Source organism: Danio rerio, chromosome 25, assembly GCF_052040795.2.
Source record: "Danio rerio strain M-AB ecotype USA chromosome 25, GRCz13ab, whole genome shotgun sequence".
NCBI classification, from domain to species: domain Eukaryota; kingdom Metazoa; phylum Chordata; class Actinopteri; order Cypriniformes; family Danionidae; genus Danio; species Danio rerio.
The window spans coordinates 31,496,435-31,514,097 of NC_141045.1; the positions used below are offsets into that span (position 1 = coordinate 31,496,435).

At 36.9% G+C, this 17,663-nt stretch overlaps 1 protein-coding gene and 1 long non-coding RNA gene across 6 annotated transcripts in view; one reads left to right on the forward strand and one right to left on the reverse strand.

The window, feature by feature from the left end:
• The window catches only part of LOC141381006 (uncharacterized), a 31,680-nt gene extending 24,845 nt beyond the window's left edge, over positions 1-6,835 (forward strand). The window contains exons 3-4 of the long non-coding RNA XR_015526618.1: positions 1,522-1,624; positions 6,700-6,835. This is a non-coding gene — a long non-coding RNA (uncharacterized LOC141381006). The remainder of the gene's footprint in view (positions 1-1,521; positions 1,625-6,699) is intronic.
• Positions 1-17,663, reverse strand: part of parp6b (poly (ADP-ribose) polymerase family, member 6b) — a 549,184-nt gene that overhangs the window by 23,637 nt on the left and 507,884 nt on the right. For 2 of the 5 annotated variants that reach the window (XR_015526584.1, XM_087312442.1), the window contains exons 1-9: positions 11,622-11,835; positions 11,004-11,169; positions 10,685-10,762; positions 6,742-6,836; positions 6,528-6,588; positions 6,109-6,199; positions 5,967-6,033; positions 5,732-5,881; positions 1,479-1,617 (exon numbers count right to left, since the gene is read on the reverse strand). The exons of 1 other annotated variant lie outside the window; for it this stretch is intronic. Coding sequence is in view for 3 of the 4 variants with exons in the window: in XM_087312442.1 (XP_087168568.1) it covers positions 1,479-1,617; positions 5,732-5,881; positions 5,967-6,033; positions 6,109-6,199; positions 6,528-6,588; positions 6,742-6,836; positions 10,685-10,762; positions 11,004-11,048 (726 nt within the window). In the remaining variant the exon portion in view is untranslated. Of the gene's footprint in view, positions 1-1,478; positions 1,618-5,731; positions 5,882-5,966; positions 6,034-6,108; positions 6,303-6,468; positions 6,589-6,741; positions 6,837-10,684; positions 10,763-11,003; positions 11,170-11,621; positions 11,836-17,663 lie in introns of those variants that run through there. 2 more of the 5 variants (XM_087312444.1, XM_087312443.1) reach the window with 2 other exon arrangements.

Consider the following 17,663-nt stretch of genomic DNA (forward strand, 5'->3'; position numbering starts at 1 on the left):
ATAGGAGGGTTTGACAGGTTTGAAAGACAAGTAGATTATAATCAGCATCAGGGTACAGGCTAAGATCGGGGCTGGTGGCTGTGGGTCAGAGTCCAAAGGCATGCAAGGGTCTGGGCAGGCGGCGAGAGAATCAAGGTCGAGAAACAGTGCGGGTTGGCAACAGGAGAACAATCAGGATGCAGGGAACAACGCTCAGAAATGTCTGCTGGGCAAAACAAGACATCGCACTGAGAAGAGGGTGAATGCTGCTTAAATGTGTGAGTGTGGATGCGGATCAGGTGCAGGGTAATCAGCGTGAGGTACAGGGAATTCGGGGATGGAGTTCTTAAAATGCCAGTGATAGTGACCTCTGCTGGTCAGTAAGGGGAATTGCTGGGAACGAGCCGGTGACAATAGGCAGGACGTGAAAATGATGCCTGTGCCAGGCTGCAACAAGCAAAAAAACACTTGTGTTGTACATGGCAAAGTGCTGCATTGTGCCTGTTTTATGATAGAGCCTGTTGTATCCAAGATGATTTAACTAAGGATTTGATATATTTGTCCATTTCATGAAATGCATATTTAAGGTTTGGGTTATTTTGACGATAAAGGGTTTTTGGTTAGATGATTAAAATTTGTTATGTTATCATATATTTGGAGGACAATATTTGGTCAAGATACAACTATTTAAAATCTTGAATCTGGAAAAAAAAAAATCATATTTTGAAAAAACTGCCTTTAAATTTCGATAAATAAACTTCTTAGCTATACAGATCACTAATCAAAAATATAAGGTCACACTTCATTTTGATGGTCCGTTTGTTGAATTTAAGTTACATTGAATCTTCATGCCAACTAATTCTCATTCGATTATAAATAGACTGTTAGGTTGGGGTTAGGGTTATAGTGTAAGTTGACATGTAATTGCAAAGTTTCTTATAAACTTATAATCGACAGGTAAATGTCTGATGAAGGAGCAGTTTTAGCAGACATTAAGCAGACAGTCTACTAATACTCAAACAGACCATCAAAATAAAGTGTTACCAAATATTTTAATAGATTTATGGTAGGAAATTTACAACTTGTCTTCAGGATCTTTCATAATATTCCAATGATTTTGGCATGAAAGAAAATGTATCATTTCGACTCATATAATATATTTTTGGCTATTATTTCAAATATAACCGTTAGTAATTAGGACTGGTTTTGTGGTCCACATTTATAACTAAATACCTTAAAATATAATTTATTGGCCTTGCTTTAATATAACTATATCTGTTATACTGATGAATCAAACAGACGGTGTTTCTACTCACAACTTATGCAAGACTATAATAATCAAAATTAATTCTATCAGAAATTAAATATATACTGTAGATTTTTCATAAAAACAGTCAATGTATTTTGTAAACAAACTATCAAGGGTTAAAATACTCAAAATGAAAAAAATTCTTAGTTATCTTATTCTGGTTTATAAATGGGGTAAATTAGAAACACACCTGTCCAATTGGGCTGGAATTATGCAGTTCTCCTTTGGTGCAGGACATGGAGCGGCTCATCAAGCGTGTCACTCTCAACTCCTGCCCTGCTGGCCTCGTCTTCACCCCAGGACCCTGGATCAGAGGAACACTGGAGCACCTGGCAGGTCAAATAAAATTATATTTACTTATTTTGAATTTACTAATCTGAAATTATATCAAACTGTTTCATTATTCACCCAAAAAAAAAAATTATCAGTTAATTTACTCACTCTCTGGCCCTACAAGATGTGAGGGATTTTTTTTTTGTTGTAAATATACATTTTTCGAACGTAACTATTTTATACGCTTGCTCTGTTCACTCATGGAGCGTTGCATAAGTTGGTATCAGTGTATCAGTGCTAAGCTGGGCTACCTGTGAACTGGACCAATCCCATCGCATCTTTTTCAGGCTATGTCACCTTTGATTGTACTTGTGCTTATTCACATTACTAACACATACCTTTACTCTGGTACATTTTTTGTTGCATTTGATTACTGTGCTGCTTAAAAAACAACCTCAAGCCCAGCTTTCCTTGTCGATTACAGACCAACATCCCTCCTGTTATTTATATAAAAAACACTAGAACGTGTTGCCCTCGAACAAGTCTCTGTCTATCTAAACCTCCTGGACATTAACCAGCCTTGTCTCAAAATTGTGCACTCCACTGAGACTCCCTTGTTCTCAGTTGCAAGCTCTGAGACTCCAAAAACATCCAAATCCTCACTTCTCATATCCATCTGGATTTGTCTGCTACATTTAATACAGTGAACCACCAAAATCTCTTGGCAACTGTCAAGACAATGAGCATCTCATGAACCGCCCTCCAGTGGGTCAGCTCTTACCTCTCAGATAGCTCTTTCAGGCTCTCTTGGAGGAATGAACTATCAAAGAAGCACCATCTTGAACTGGGGTGTCTCAAGGCTCTCGTCATGGACCGCTTCTTTTCTCTACTTACATGACATCACTTCGGTCCGTCATTAAGAACCATATATCTTATTCCATGTGGATAATCTGATGATCAATGCCCGGATATCAGCATATCTGAAATATATTTCCTGCTGGATGAAGGACCCCCACCTTCAACTCAGTCACTTCAAAACTGAACTGCTGGTAATCCAGCCCAATGTTTATTCACAAATTCAACATACAACTGGTCACTTCGGCAATAACTCCTTCCAGTACAGTCAGAAACCTAGGAAATGTTCTTGATGACCAGCTGAAATTTATAGACCACATTCATGCAATTTCCCATTCATGTAGATTTGCTCTAAACATCAGAAAAGTTGGACCTTTCTTATCAGAACATCCTGCTCAACTGCTTGTCCAAGTTCTTTTCAAGTCCATGCCATCTATTTGCTAGCCTTCAAACAAACGCTATCAGGCTTCTGCAGCTGATCCAGAATAGTCCAAGATCAGTCTTTAAGGAACCAAAAGAGTCCATGTCACACCTTGGTTCTTTAAGCTACACTAGCTTCCAATCACCGCTCTATTCAAATTCAAAGTGCTATTACTTTACTACAAAACAACTGCATCCAGAAAGGGCACAAAATCCATCACAAGGACATTCACCTTTGATGTTTGATCCTGGTGCAATGACTGTCAAACTCTGCGCACTTCGCAGCTGAGTCTCTGACCATTTTCAAGAAACAACCAAAAACTGATCTGTTTCATCAATACTTAGTCACTGAATTGTCCAACAACAGTCTTGCACAGACTGCCCATTTCACTTAAAAAGGAGCTTGATGTAGAGGTCTGCATTCCCCCTAGGACCCGACCAGATTTCTGCTGCGTGGAAATAAATTTCCGAATAAATCGCGGGAGCGGTCGTAACGGGTTTAATTTGGGACGGGAGCGGGCTGTCTAGCAATATCGCGGATATTGCTATGCGAATGAGAGAGAGAGCGAGAGAGTGAGCTTTGCCTGTGTATGTGCTTGGTGCTTGTGTGTGTGTATGTTAGTGCGCGCGCGCGAATGAGAGAGAGAGAGCTTTCCCAGATAGCAAAATACACTCGGGCCAGTTCCGGCTAGATTTTCGCCTGCCGGATACTTACCACTCAGCCCGGCTTCGGCTGCCGGACTCCGGATGCTTGTGGACTTACTGCCCGATTCTGGCCCGAATCAATCGGGCCAGATGCGGCGGCAATAAGCGAGCCGACGCTGCCACATCTGCGCCGGAATCGGCCCGAGAGTAGTGTGCGATGCGGCCCGGAGCTGGTGCAACTCAGTATTTATATACCTTTATATAAAACCTTTTGGTATTACATTGGTACTTGATACATGGTATTAGAAGCCTTTGAGTTGATGTAACAGCAAACGCCTGTGTGTCTGCTTGGTGCTTGTGTGTGTGTTAGTGCGCGCGCGCGTATAAGAGAGAGAGATTTGTCTGTGTGTGTGTGCTTGGTGCTGTGTGTGTGTGTGTTTATACAGACAGCTTGGCTGTCTGGACTGTATAGCTGGGGGATTTTCGGTTTTGTTCTCCCCCGCTCTTTAGCGGGATCGGGTGCGGCGGCCAGAAAACGGGGCTAGTCGGGCAGCGGGACAATAAATTCTTAATATAAGCGGGAGCGGTCGGGTTCGGGCTAAAACCTGGCGGGTGCGGGCGGGAGCGGGATTCAAAATTTAGTCCCGCGCAGATCTCTAGCTTGATGTATCATCAGGAGAAATGAATGCTAATTAAATAATGCCTCTATGTAAATAGCCTCAAAGTGGTAAATAGCAACTCACCTGCATTTTTTAATAATTAAAGACCAAGGCTCTTTATTTCAGCATCAGCATCTGCATTTCTCAATCAGAGCAATCTCGTAGACACTAACAGTCTGGTCTCAAAATCTGGCATGCATCTGAGACTGCCCTGTTCTCAGTTGTGCAAGCTCTATGACTCAATAAACATCCAAATCCTCACATCATGCTGGATGTATCTGCTGCGTTTGATACAGTGAACCACCAAAATCTTTTGGCAACTCTCAAGACAATGGGCATCTCAGGAACCACAGTCCAGTGGTTCAGCTCTTACCTTTCAGAAAGGTCATACAGGGTGTCTTGGAGGAGTAGCACCATCTTGCCACTGGGGTGCCTTAATGCTCTGTTCTTGGACAGCTTCTCTTCTCCATTTACTGTACATGGCATTACTTGGGTTTGACATTCGGAACTCTAGCTATCATTCCAAGTGGAAAATCCGATGATCACTGCCCAGATATCAGCATATCTGAAATATATTTTCTGCTGAACGAAAGACCACCACCTTCAACTCAATCTCTTCAAAACTGCTGGTAATTCCGGCCAGCCCACTGTTTATCCTCAACTTCACTCGACAGCTAGGCACCTAGCTGAAATTTAAAGACCTGATCGCTACAATTTCCCGTTCAAGTAGATTTGCTCTAAATAACATCTGGAAAACATCCTGCTCAACTGCTTGTCCAAGATCTTATCCTATCCATGATGGACTATTGCAATGCTCTAATGGCAAGCCTTCCAACAAACACCATCGAGCCTCTGGAGCTGAACCAGAATAGTCCGAGATTGGTCTTCAATGAACCAAAAGTGTCTATGTCACACCTTGATTCTTCAGTCTGCACTGGCTTCCAATCACCTCCTCTAATTAAATTCAAGGCACTGTCTCTTTCTTTCAAAACAACTGCTGGCTCTGCACCCATTTACTTATTTGCCTGGCAGGGCCCTGCACTCAGCTACCGAACATTGCTTGGTGGTAGCATTCCAAAAGAACACAAAATCCATCACAAGGACATTCACCGTTAACTTTCCATCCTGGTAGAATGACTTGTCAAACTCTACACATTTTGCAGCTGAGTCTGACCATTTACAAGAAACATCTAAAGACCTGTTTCATCAATACTTAGCCACCGAATTGTCCAACAACAGTTTTGTGATTCTAAGTGTGCTCCACACAGGTAAGGGGGGTTGATGTTCAGTTTATTGCACAGACTGACCATTTCACTTAAAAGGAACTTGATGTATCATCAGGAGATAGGAATGCTAATTTATTATGCGTCTAAAAATGGTAAGTAGCAATTGACCTGCATTTTATGAATAATTAAGGACCAAGGCTTCAGCTAGAAACTTTGTAGTTTTACTGGGGAAGAAGTTACCTATTTTGGTTGGCCTGAGGGTAAGTAAATAAATAACAAATTGTACTTTTTTTTGAGTGAACTATATGTTTATTATTATTTTTATGATATTTGACATTTTCATATTTATATGTTTAAGATCTTACTTGGTTATTGGTGAGAAAATGCTTAGTCCTGCTCTGAACTTCTTGATGGTTCCTCCAGCTTTGAACCAGCTGTGTCTTTTCCTCTGTTGTGCATTCAGGAACTCGTTGCTGAGATTTTTCCATTGATTAGCTATAAACGTGCTGAGAATTCTGCAAGAAACATCAATATTTGTTGGTGTAATCATTACCAGGCCACCAGACCATACATGCAACACAGAACAAAAAGACTGTAAACCTTTTAAGCTGTACCCCAAGGCAGAAACCGTCTTTACAGGTTGGCTGGAACACCTCCACAGTGGGTTCTGAAAGAGATGACAAGATGCTATTAGAGGAGTCAGCTCCTGTCTTTAATCCTAGAATAATCGTATATTAGTCACCTGGTCCATCCAGATACTGGGAAAGGGAGAAACGAAGGCGTAAAACAATTGGCTCTGTCCTGTTGACCTTCCATGCTGATGCAACTTCCTCCTGCAGAATGCAAGCCCACATAGAAGATATATGTGACAAACTAGGCCAGCGTTTTCTAAACTGATGTTGTAAATCATAGGTCTCAAACTCAATTCCTGGAGGACTGCAGCTCTGTACAGTTTTGTTCCAACCTTTTCAAACACAGCTCATTCAAATAATCAGTGTTCAAAAGAATCTTGAACACCATCATTAGATGGATCAGCTGTGTGTGATCAGGGTTGGAGCAAAACTGTGCAGAGCTGTAGCCCTCCAGGAATTGAGTTTGAGACCTATGTTGTAAATCAAGTTGCATTCAGGTAAAAATATTAAGCATTTGAGGATCTCTTACATCCAGGAAGCTGACGTTAATGTGTAAGTCAATGTCGACATCATCAATGGTTTCATATTCCCTAAAACAGACAATAACGCCACAGTTAAAATATTTTTTTTTTGGGACAAATGTTTTATGGTGAAGACAAACCAGCGTCAAAATGACTGAACTTCTGTGATATCGATTTCAGATTTTCATGGAGCTTAAAGGAGTCCTGTGGTTTAAGATTTACCTGACAGAAACAGCACTTTCAGAATAGATGTCTCTCACTGCACCGACATCAATGTCCAGCTGTGGGTGTCGACTCAGGTCAGTCACATAATGACACTGCAAGTAAATATGTACAGTTTTAAGATTATTCTACAGTTTTGGGAAAATTTCGTGTTTTTTTTCTTTTGCAATCAATTTTCTTCAGAAATATGTCAATGTATCCACTAGGGATGCAACAATACAGTTAGCCCACGGTTCAATACATACCTCTGTTTTTTAACACGGTTTTCGGTTCGGTTCAGTTCTCATGGCTTGACAAGTTTTTTTTTTTTTAATTCTATAGGCAATAGGAACAGTAAGAGGTTAAGGGGAAAAAATAAAAAACAATTTATTGCAATACTCATTTTGTTTTATTTAAAAGCCAATAAAAGTAGAGTAGTTCCTAGTGTATTGGATAAAAAAAATTAACACTGAAATCTCACAGCTGCTGGTAGCCCATGTACAAACTGGGAAACACTTAAAATCCTACACTTTGAAAATAAACATACATGTGAAGTTAATGAAGATAAATTGGCCATTTTAAATAAACATATTTGTAAACATAAATAAACCATCTTAATTATCTCGGTGCTGGAAAAAATGCGAGACTGTAATCCAGGGCTATTTAATTGGTGGCCCACGGGCGAACCCTGTCCCCCGAGGCAATTTGTTCTGGACCTCCAAATAGTGTGACCAAGACATAAGAATAAATTTAGTTCAGTCAAAAAATGACTGCTATAGCTATGAAGTGACGGTCATCTGTTCAATTTAGTATGAGCTGCAGAGGCTGCACAGAGCGTAAGTCACCATAAGCGAGTGGTGCGGACAGCGGAAAACATTTGGAAATGTTTTGTAGAAAATGCCTTTTTTACAATGCACTGTAATCATTAGTAGGGATGCAACAATTAGCTGATTTCACTATTAACTGCGCTTTAATTCGTCACAGTTAATTAATCGTAAAGGCTTTTCTAAGTCGCATTTCTGTTCCATGGAAAAGTTAAGACAAGTTATTAACTGTGCCAGTATGTACACCGAGGCCAATACGCACTCACACTAGATTAACTATATCAGCGGCCGTTCCCATATTACATCTTTTTCACTTGCAAGTTTGTTATTTCTAATGTAAAAATGACAATATGCGTGCAAAAGCGGAGCAACACGCTTGCCTCTGTCCGGGCGCATGCAGTAGAAAACACCTTACGGTGAGAGCTGTGCATGCCTTTCAGTGCAATGTCAAGCGCCCCCTAACTTTAGAGCATAGTGACTGGATATTTACTTGCAGGGAGGAGTTTCCTCATCTCAGCTCATGGACTCAGGCACACACAGTCAATTCAGGAAGATATAAAACGCACATAAATTATTTATACGCAAAACTGAGAAAACCCCAATGCACAAGTGTGTATTGAACCGTGGAGGTTGTACCGAATGGTTCAATATTATATTGAGAACCGTGGCATCCCTAGAATTTGCAAACTTCCTACGATCTTACAATATCTTGTCCATCTTTTGTTTTAGTTAGCTTGCAATTGATTTGCAGTGGTCCATGTGAGATTAAATCCATTTAAATAATGAATCAAACATACAGTATGTTGGGTTAAATAGTAGCATTTATTGTTATTACTGTTTACCACATAGAGCCAATTCTTGAATAACAACTGTTCTTACTATCCTGTGTCCACTGATGAAGATAATTAGATAAAATGTATATACATACAGTAAGTTAACAATGCATCCAGTTTACTATGTTGATGCTTTAACATTTGAAAAAAGAAAACTATAATTCTGATTATGCCTTTAAACGGTATATTTACATAAATATGTGAAAATGTCTAAAATCACCTTAAAGCTGATTTATGAGGAAAAAGTCCCGTCCTTAGTGATCATGCAGAGAATATCACATGAAAAAACATAATTCATTACTCGCTGTGCGTATACAGAACCTAAATATAGAGTGTTTTCACTTATGCCTTGATTCTGACAGCATGGATTGCATGGTAACCTACTGATGTTCTGCTTATACTGTCTAAACCAAGGGAAAAAATGTATTTACGCTGCTAAAACATATATAGGACTTAATTAGCAGGAAACTGTAAAATTATTTGACAAAGTCAATTTAATAGTCTCTATTCTGCTGTCCATTTTCTTTCTTCAGTATTCTGAAGTTAATTTTTGAGTCTGGCAGGCCAAAACATGACAATAATTTTTATATTATTATATCAAGTAATTAGCTAAATATGCAAGTTACGTTCAGTTCAGTGGCATTGTTTACATTCTGCTCCACAACATGGCCGATTGATGATGTGTTGTGAAAACACTCTATGGGCCCTATCATACAACCGGCGCACAAAATGTGCTTGGTGCGTTTTTTTTGTTAGTTTTCAAACCAGCACAGCCCTAATTTTCATGTTTTCCATGCTGTTTAAATAGCAAAGCTATTTGCGCCACTTTGTGGACTCATGGGTGTGCTTGTCTATAAAGGAGGTTTGTTAAGTTGCATTGTTTGGGGTGTTGCTATTTTGAGAATCTGAAATAGACTGCGCCATTGACCAACTAAAAGCTGGTCCAGCGCAGAGCCTGTCGGGTTTTGAAGACGTATGCGTCGCCATATGGGGCATAAAAATAGGAGGTGTGTTCAGATATAACTCAGTTTTCTGGCCACACTTTGTAATAATTTTCATTTATTCGTTAGCTGGACATTAGAACTGAATTTACAAATAGTTTTAAATCACATCTTTGTGCTTAACAAACTAAACCTCTTCAGTGGACTGAGTTTCCACCATTTCCTTATCCACGAAAGTTAAGGAGTAAAGAGTAAAAGTAAAGTAAAGAGAAAGTAACGAGGTTGAATGGAGGAGGCTTGTTCTTTATCCTCGCACTGCAGATGGTCTGTTTAACTGTTTTCTCACAAGTGAAGCATTCAGTTTTTCCACCTAAAAAGACTGTCATGTAAATAGCAAATGCGCCATGGCATGACACAACTGACTCTTAAAGGGAATGGGAGAAGAGACTCTGATTGGTTTATTGCACGTTATACTCAAAACACACCCATAACTCATTAAGAGAATAAGCACAACCCTGTTAGACCATACGCCAGGGTGCAAACTGCATTTCTCTGTCCTTAAAATAGCAAAAGTGGATTCTGACATGTCCATCATGCACTTTAGACTTTGCGCCTAGATCATTAAAATAGAGCCCTGTATGCTTTACATACAGCATATGTAGGTTTTTTATTGGCATAAGTGGTTCCATGTAGAACATCAACAAATTTCCAAAAATTAAAAAAAAAAAATCATATTTTTTAAGAACTTTTCCCTCGAAGGTTCTCTGGGAACCAAAAAACATTCATTTATAGCATTGCTGTGGAAAATTTTTTTTTGTTTTTTCCTGGTACCTTTATTTTTAAGAGTTTGCCTGTAATGTAGTTAACTAGTTCAACAGGGAAAACATCCTTCCCCTTGTAATATCAAAACAGTTTTTAATTATTAAAATGACAACTAGCGCTTATGTTAAACTGATGAAATTTATAAACAAACCAATAATTTTGCCTAATTTTAGTAACTCAACCAAGTGAAAACAATATGCAGAATGATTCGTTTATTGTTTTATTCATTAGGCCAGGACAGATATTCCTTGTGTTAGCAAGAAATCTAAAGCAAGTTCAGATAATCTGAAAACAAACTGAAGCCATCTGCTTCTCCTCATACTAGGGAGTCACCTTTAAACCTAAACTAATCCCCTAAAAACCTCACAATGCACTTTGGTAACCCCAATATAATCCACAGTTAGCTGTTGTGATATATACAGAAATATGAAATCATAGCTAAACTATGTATAACTATATTAATAAAATACAAAAACAATGCGTTGTTTGCTAATTTAGCAGATTTAGCTCGTTTTCCCAGTAGATTATTTCTCAGTATGCTTACCTGGGCACCATAGAAGAAATCTTCACCATCACTGTCACCATCCGAGTCCTCATCACTCCAGAATTGCTCGCCGATGCTCTGAAAAGTAGCATAGTGTCATTCACAGCTAATTTCCCCAGTGATGCGCTAATTCATGACCCATCCCCCATTCATTAGACACTGAATAGCCCTTATCAGTCGGTCTGTAATCTACTCAACAAGGTGACTGTGTCAGTGGGGCAACCTACATCTTAGATCATCAGCTCGGTCTGTGCGTCCAGCAACCTTATTAGCTTACAGTGCATAAATGATAATAGTTAGCATGTGTGTTTCTTCCTACCATGCTGTTCATAGATGCTGCCCTAGGGAGTTTCCTTTGCCACATTCATCCATTCCAGCTAAACGTGGTTTGGCTAGGTAAGGACTTGTTTGGGACGTCGGTACAGGCTGAACAAAGACTGTGCTCATTTCCTTGGGTCCATTAGCAAAGTCATGTCCATGGCAACCTGTGACAACACAATGCAAGAGAGGCAATCAGTTAAACCTCCATTTGGAGTTCATTTTTGTCACTAGATATGAACTAGCGCATGTGTCGCACATTACAAAACACTTCAAAATTGCATGTATTACTTGATGTGGTAATTTAAATTATAATTTAAATAGCCATTATATATTTTTCTCTATATTAAATACAATAAGAATGATGTATGTATGGTCTGATTTAAATGTGAGCACTGTCCACTGTTCCAGTCATAATATTGCTTGCTAATAATCCTGTACACCTGTTGGATGTTCTGATGTTTTCCTTAAACAATAAATGACCAACAGAATCAATATTTATAATAAAATAATAATAACTTAGAATAAAATTTAACATGCACAAGAATCCATTAAATATTAAACCACCTACATTACATTTGCATTAGTTCTGCACTGTACAAGAAAAATCTAGTCTTACCTCTTGAAGACAAGGCTGCTGCTTTAGGTACCTATAGCATAACCTTAAAAAAACATCCCAAAATTCTCAATGTCTGCAAGCGTATACGTATAAAGTGATTCGGCTGATACAATGGATCTTAATTAGAAATGTGAGCCTCTATTGTTTAGCCGTCACTGGTTCTCGACTGGCTCCTCTCAAGGGCTGCTTTTCTGTCTGCTTTCTCCCTGACAACACACGACAGCTCGGGCATGCTCAGTGCGTGCCGTCCGGGTCATGAGACCGGCAGCTGACAGCCTGTGTGTTAGTAGCAGGAGGGGAGGAGGGGGTGAGCAGAAAAGACATGCCTGGTAGATCATGGAGTGGAAGATCAAATGCGACCCCCTGTGTGTGACTGACCTGATATTTTCATCTCTTAAAACATGCTGGGATGTACACATGCCTGACCGTGTGGGTGTGGGTGTTTAACAAAGGGCAGATCTGCTGTTGCTCTATTCTATTCTGTTCTGTTAGTTCTATTCTATTATGAGTTATTTTTATATTGTATATTCTGTTATAGTTTTTTTTGTTGTATTTATCTATGCAGTTTCCTTTATTTATTTATTTACTTATTTTTTCTGTTTTTTTATTCTTTTCTGTTCTGAGTTGTTTTTAAATTCTAAATTTTAATTTTTTGAATTTATCTATGATGTGTTGAGTTCTAGTCTATTATGGTGTGTCAAGTTATTTTATGTTGTGTGTTTGTGTGTGGATTATGTGTTTAACAAGGGGTGGATCTGTTTCTCTGCTCTTCTATTCTATTCTAAATTTCATCATTTTTGTATTTATCTATGCAGTTCCTTTATTTGTTTATTTACTTATTTTTTTATTTTTTTATTCTATTCTATCCTATTCTATTCTATTCTATTCTCTTCTTAGTTGTTTTTATATTCTATGTTTTAATATTTTGAATTTATCTATGATGTGTTGAGTTCTAGGGGTCTATTCTGACGGTCCATGCGCAGAGCGCAAAACGCAGGGCGCAAACGCTTTCAGGGCATGTCAGAACACGTTTTTGCTCATTTAAGGACAGGAAAATCCGCTTTGCGCCGTGGCGCATGGTCTAAAAGGGTTGAGTTTATTTTCTTAATGAGTTATAGGTGTGTTTTGAGAATAAAAAAATTAGAGTCTCATCTCCCATTCCCTTTAAGAGCCAGCTGCGCCAAGAGCGCATTCGCTATTTACAGGACGCAAAGTAAGTCTAAGTGGGAAAAATGAGCATTTCACTAGCAAACAGTTAACAGTTAACAGAAAACTGTTAAACAGAGCATCTACTGCGTGAGAATGAGAGATAATGGAACTACTTTTACATTCGCTCTTGGATAGGGAAACCTTTACGCACAGACATCAATTAATCTATAAATAAATAATTTTGTTTGTTAAGCGCAAATATTCGTTTCAAAATTATTTCTTAATTCAGTTATAATTTCCAGCAAACGAATAAATGAACAATAATAACAAAATGTGCTCAAACCTGAGTTATATCCTAAAACACATGCTGTGCCCCATATGGTCTAAAACCTGACAGGTGGGCAAATCTAAGTTTGTTTTTAACAAAAACAAATTTGAATATGGATATATCAAATAATACTGATAATAATAATAACATTATACGAAAGCAAATTATTATGAATGAACTGAAAAAGCCTCCCGAGATAAAGAAGTCATAAAAGCAGTGATTTTTCATATTTATGTAGGCTAGAAAATAATATGTTTTGTAATATTTTAATCCTTTATATTTATATCCTATATCTATTCTTATTATATACTATATATATCCTTAATATTTAAATTTTTTTCATATGTAAAGATATTTGCCTATTGCTCTCTTGTGCGTATTAAGCAGTGCGTAAGCAAGGCACAACTCTGCGCCGGAGTTTAGACCGGGTTAGTTTTGGTCTAATGAAAAATCTATTATAGTTTCTCAAAACAGCAACGCGCCAGCGGTCCGCCTCAGAACGCCTTCCTTTTTAGACCAGAACGCCTATGGGCGCACAAATGAGAGGTTATGCATTTGCTATTTAAACAGCGTAGCGCAACGCCTCAAAACGACTCTTGCGCCAAGCTGAAACTACCAAAAGACTATTGCGCCGCGCCTTGCGCCACACTGCGCCGGGTGTATGATAGGGCCCCTAGTCTTCTATTTCTATTTAGTTCTATTATGGTGTGTCAAGTTATATTATGTTTTGTGTTTGTGTGTGGATTATGTGTTTAACAAGGGGTGGATCTGTTTCTCTGCTCTATCTATTCTATTCCATTCTATTCTATTCTATTCTATTCTAAATTTCATCATTTTGTATTTATCTAAGGAGTGTTGAGTTATAGTCCTGTATTTCAATTAATTTCTATTAAGTTTTATTATGATGTGTGAGTGTTATTTGTTTAATAAAGAGTGAATCTCTATTCTAATCTATTGTATTGTATTCTACTGTGTTGTATTCTATTCTATTGAGTTGTTTTATGTTTAAAATTTTATTGTTTTGCGTTTATCTAACGAGTATTGAGTTCTAGTCTTGTATTTCTATTTAGTTCTATTAAGTTCTATTATGTTGTGTCTGGGTTATGTGTTTAACAAAGGTCGGATCTGTTTCTCTGCTCTATTTTATTCTATTCTATTCTATTCTGTTTTATTCTATTCTATTCTATTCTATTGAGTTGTTTTATATTCTAAATTTGGTAATTTTTGTATTTATCTAAGGAGGATGAGTTCTAGTCTTGTATTTCTATTCATTTCTATTAAGTTCTATTATGTTGATTGAGTGTTACTTGTTTAATAAAAGTGTGAATCTGTTGTTTTATTCTATTCAGTTCTATTGTATTGAGTTGTTTTATATTATAAATATTTATATTATATTATTTATCTTTTTATATATATTATATTTTTAATATAATATATTATAATTTTTAATAAAGGGTGAATCTCTATTCTAATCTATTGTATTGTTTTCTACTGTATTGTTTTCTATTGAGTTGTTTTATATTCTAAATTTTATTTGTTTTTGTATTTAAAGGAGTGTTGAGTTCTTGTCTTGTATTTCTATTTAGTTCTATTAAGTTATATTATGTTGTGTCTGGGTTGTGTGTTAAACAAAGGGTGGATCTGTTTCTCTCTTCTTTTCTTTTCTTTTCTTTTCTTCTCTTCTATTGAGTTGTTTTATATTCTAAATTACATAAATTTTGTATTTATCTAAGGAGTGTTGAGTTCTAGTCTTGGATTTCCATTCATTTCTATTCAGTTGTATTATGGTGTGTGAGCGTTATTTGTTGAATAAAGGGTGAATCTGTTGCTTTATTCTAATCTATTTTATTGTATTGCATTGTATTCTATTCTACTGAGTTGTTTTATATTCAAAATGTTATTGTTTTGTATTTATCTAAGAAGGGTTAAGTTCTAGTCATACTTATTTCTATTGAGTTGTATTATGTTGTGTCAAGGTTATGTGTTTAACAAAGGGTGGAATTTTTGCTCTGCTCTATTCTATTCTATTCTATTCTATTCTATTCTATTCTGAGTTGTTTTTTATGTTAAAAAAATATTATTTTGTATTTATCTAAGGAGTGTTGAGTTCTAGCCTTATATTTCTATTTAGTTCTGTTAAGTTCTATTATGTTGTGTCTGGGTTATGTGTTTAACAAAGGGTGGATCTGCTTCTCTAGTCTTGTATTTCTATTTATTTCTAAACAAAATGTACTATTATGGTGTGTGAGTGTTACTTGTTTAATAAAAGTGTGAATCTGTTGCTCTATTCTATTCTATTCTATTCTATTCTATTGTTGAGTTGTTTTACTGGTGCAATTCTTTTTTTTCTGGTAAGAGTTTTGCTTTAATATATTCCATTCATTTTCAGTTCAATTCAAATTAAATTCTGTGTCGACTTTAATTTGGTGCATTTTCTAAAATCTTTTTTAAGACACTGGTCACATTCTGTTCCGCATTACTTCTATTCCATTCTATTATGTTCCTTTTTAATGTTTTGATTTCTAATTCTGTTTTATTCTGCTCTATTTTAGTCATGTTCTATTCTATTATTGAGTTATGTTGTATTTACATCTGTTCAGTTTTGTATCATAAATACACCTGGCGCAATAAGGCTCAAGATGTGTTTGGCGCGATTTGATGCTATTTTCAGACCAGTGCATACCCAGTTTTCACATTCTGCGCAACATTGCTTATATAGCAAATCCATTTGCGCTGGTTTGTTTACTGGGTTTTGTATGCTGGGTAGAATGGAAGTGTGTTAAGGCACATTGTTGGTGCGTTGCTTTTTTGAGGATCTAAGATAGACTGCGCAATTGACCAGCTGTAAGCAGGTCTAAAGTCCATTGTTGGTTGTGCACCTTAAGAACTTACACATTGCCTAATGCACACAGGATATACAGCAATACACAAATATCTTTACATATAAAAAAATTAAAGGATTAAAATGTTTTTAAAAAAATTATTATGTTCTACATAGATATAAAAAAAAAACACTACCTCCATGTCTTCATGTTGGCGGTTTTTTTTTTCCAGTTTAATCATGACAACTTGCATTTGTATAATGTTATTATTAGCCGTATTATTAATATACATACATATATATAGGACGTGTGTTTTGATATCAGTTTTTGGCCATATTTTGTTATTATTGTTCATTTATTTGATTGATAGTACTTAGAACTGAATTTGTAAACAGTTTTGAAACAAATCGTTGTGCTTAACAAACAAAATTAAATATGTAGGCTAATGGATGTCTTTAGTTGAGTGATTTTCCACTGTTTCCTTAACCACAAAAGTAAAAGAGGCTCTTTTTTTTTTTTTTATCCTTGTGCTGCAGATGCTCTGTTTTGTTTCTCGACAGTGAAGCGCTCAGTATTTACACTTACAAGGTCTGCCATGTAAATAGCAAATGCGGCAGGGTACAATGCAACTGACACTTAAAGGGAATGGGAGATGAGACTCTGATTGATTCAATGCACCTTATGCTCAAAACACACTCGTAAATTAAGAGAATAAGCACAACCATGTTAGACCATGCGCTACAGCACAAAGCTTATTCCTTAAAAAATCAAAAGTGGATTCAGACAAGCAGGCCCGGCCCTAACCAATTTGGCACCCTAGGCAAGATTTCAGGTGGTGCCCCGTCACATCGCAGTAATTTCCACTGCTAGTGTATAAGAAACTAAATAGCTTTTTGATCGACTACTACAAGCTGGGAAAGAGTCAGATAAATATGCCAATGCAGTTACCGTTATTGCTAAACAGATCTAATATTTACACATTTGCTTGAGGAAGGAATGATGGGGGTAGTAACATTACTATTACTATTTTCCATAACATCTATGCCCTTCCATAACATTAGGTGACATTAAAACTAACAGATAGCACTGTAGCTATTTATTGATTCGCAATCTGTCAACGCTGGGATGTAAAAAATATGGGACAACAAAAAGCATCAAATGATAGAATACATAGCAAGAATTAGAAAATATTGACAATAAAATAAAAGGTTTAGCCTAATAAAATCAATGGCCTATACAGAAATTAAATAAAAATATAAAGTCTATTTCACTTTTAATTGTATTTGCATATTGATTAAAGTAACTAGAGTTTAGTGAAGAGCAGCATATTAATCTCTCATTGTGTTTTGTTTGATAACAGAGGTTTTAATGTAAGAATGCACAGATCTATAATGAAGCATTCGATTACTTTAGTAACTGTTTGTGCTCATTTAAGAGAAAATTAGTAGTGTTTAAAATAAAACACGTAGGACGGAGCAAAAAAAAAAAAAAAAGAAGCACTTTTCCTACGGTCCCTTACTGAGGCTAAACGCATGTTGCGAAGGCTTAAACAGAGCAGTGGTTGTAATGTTGAGCGAAAAAACAAATAAATAAAAAAACAGCTGTGAAACATAACCAGCTTTGTCTTTTTGTAGGAAACACACTTTAGATCTTTTAAGGGTAAGAGGTTTTTGAGCTATTCCGTCTATCACTGAATGTGTCAGGAATATCGAAAACAAAACCAACTTAACCACGCTCATTTCT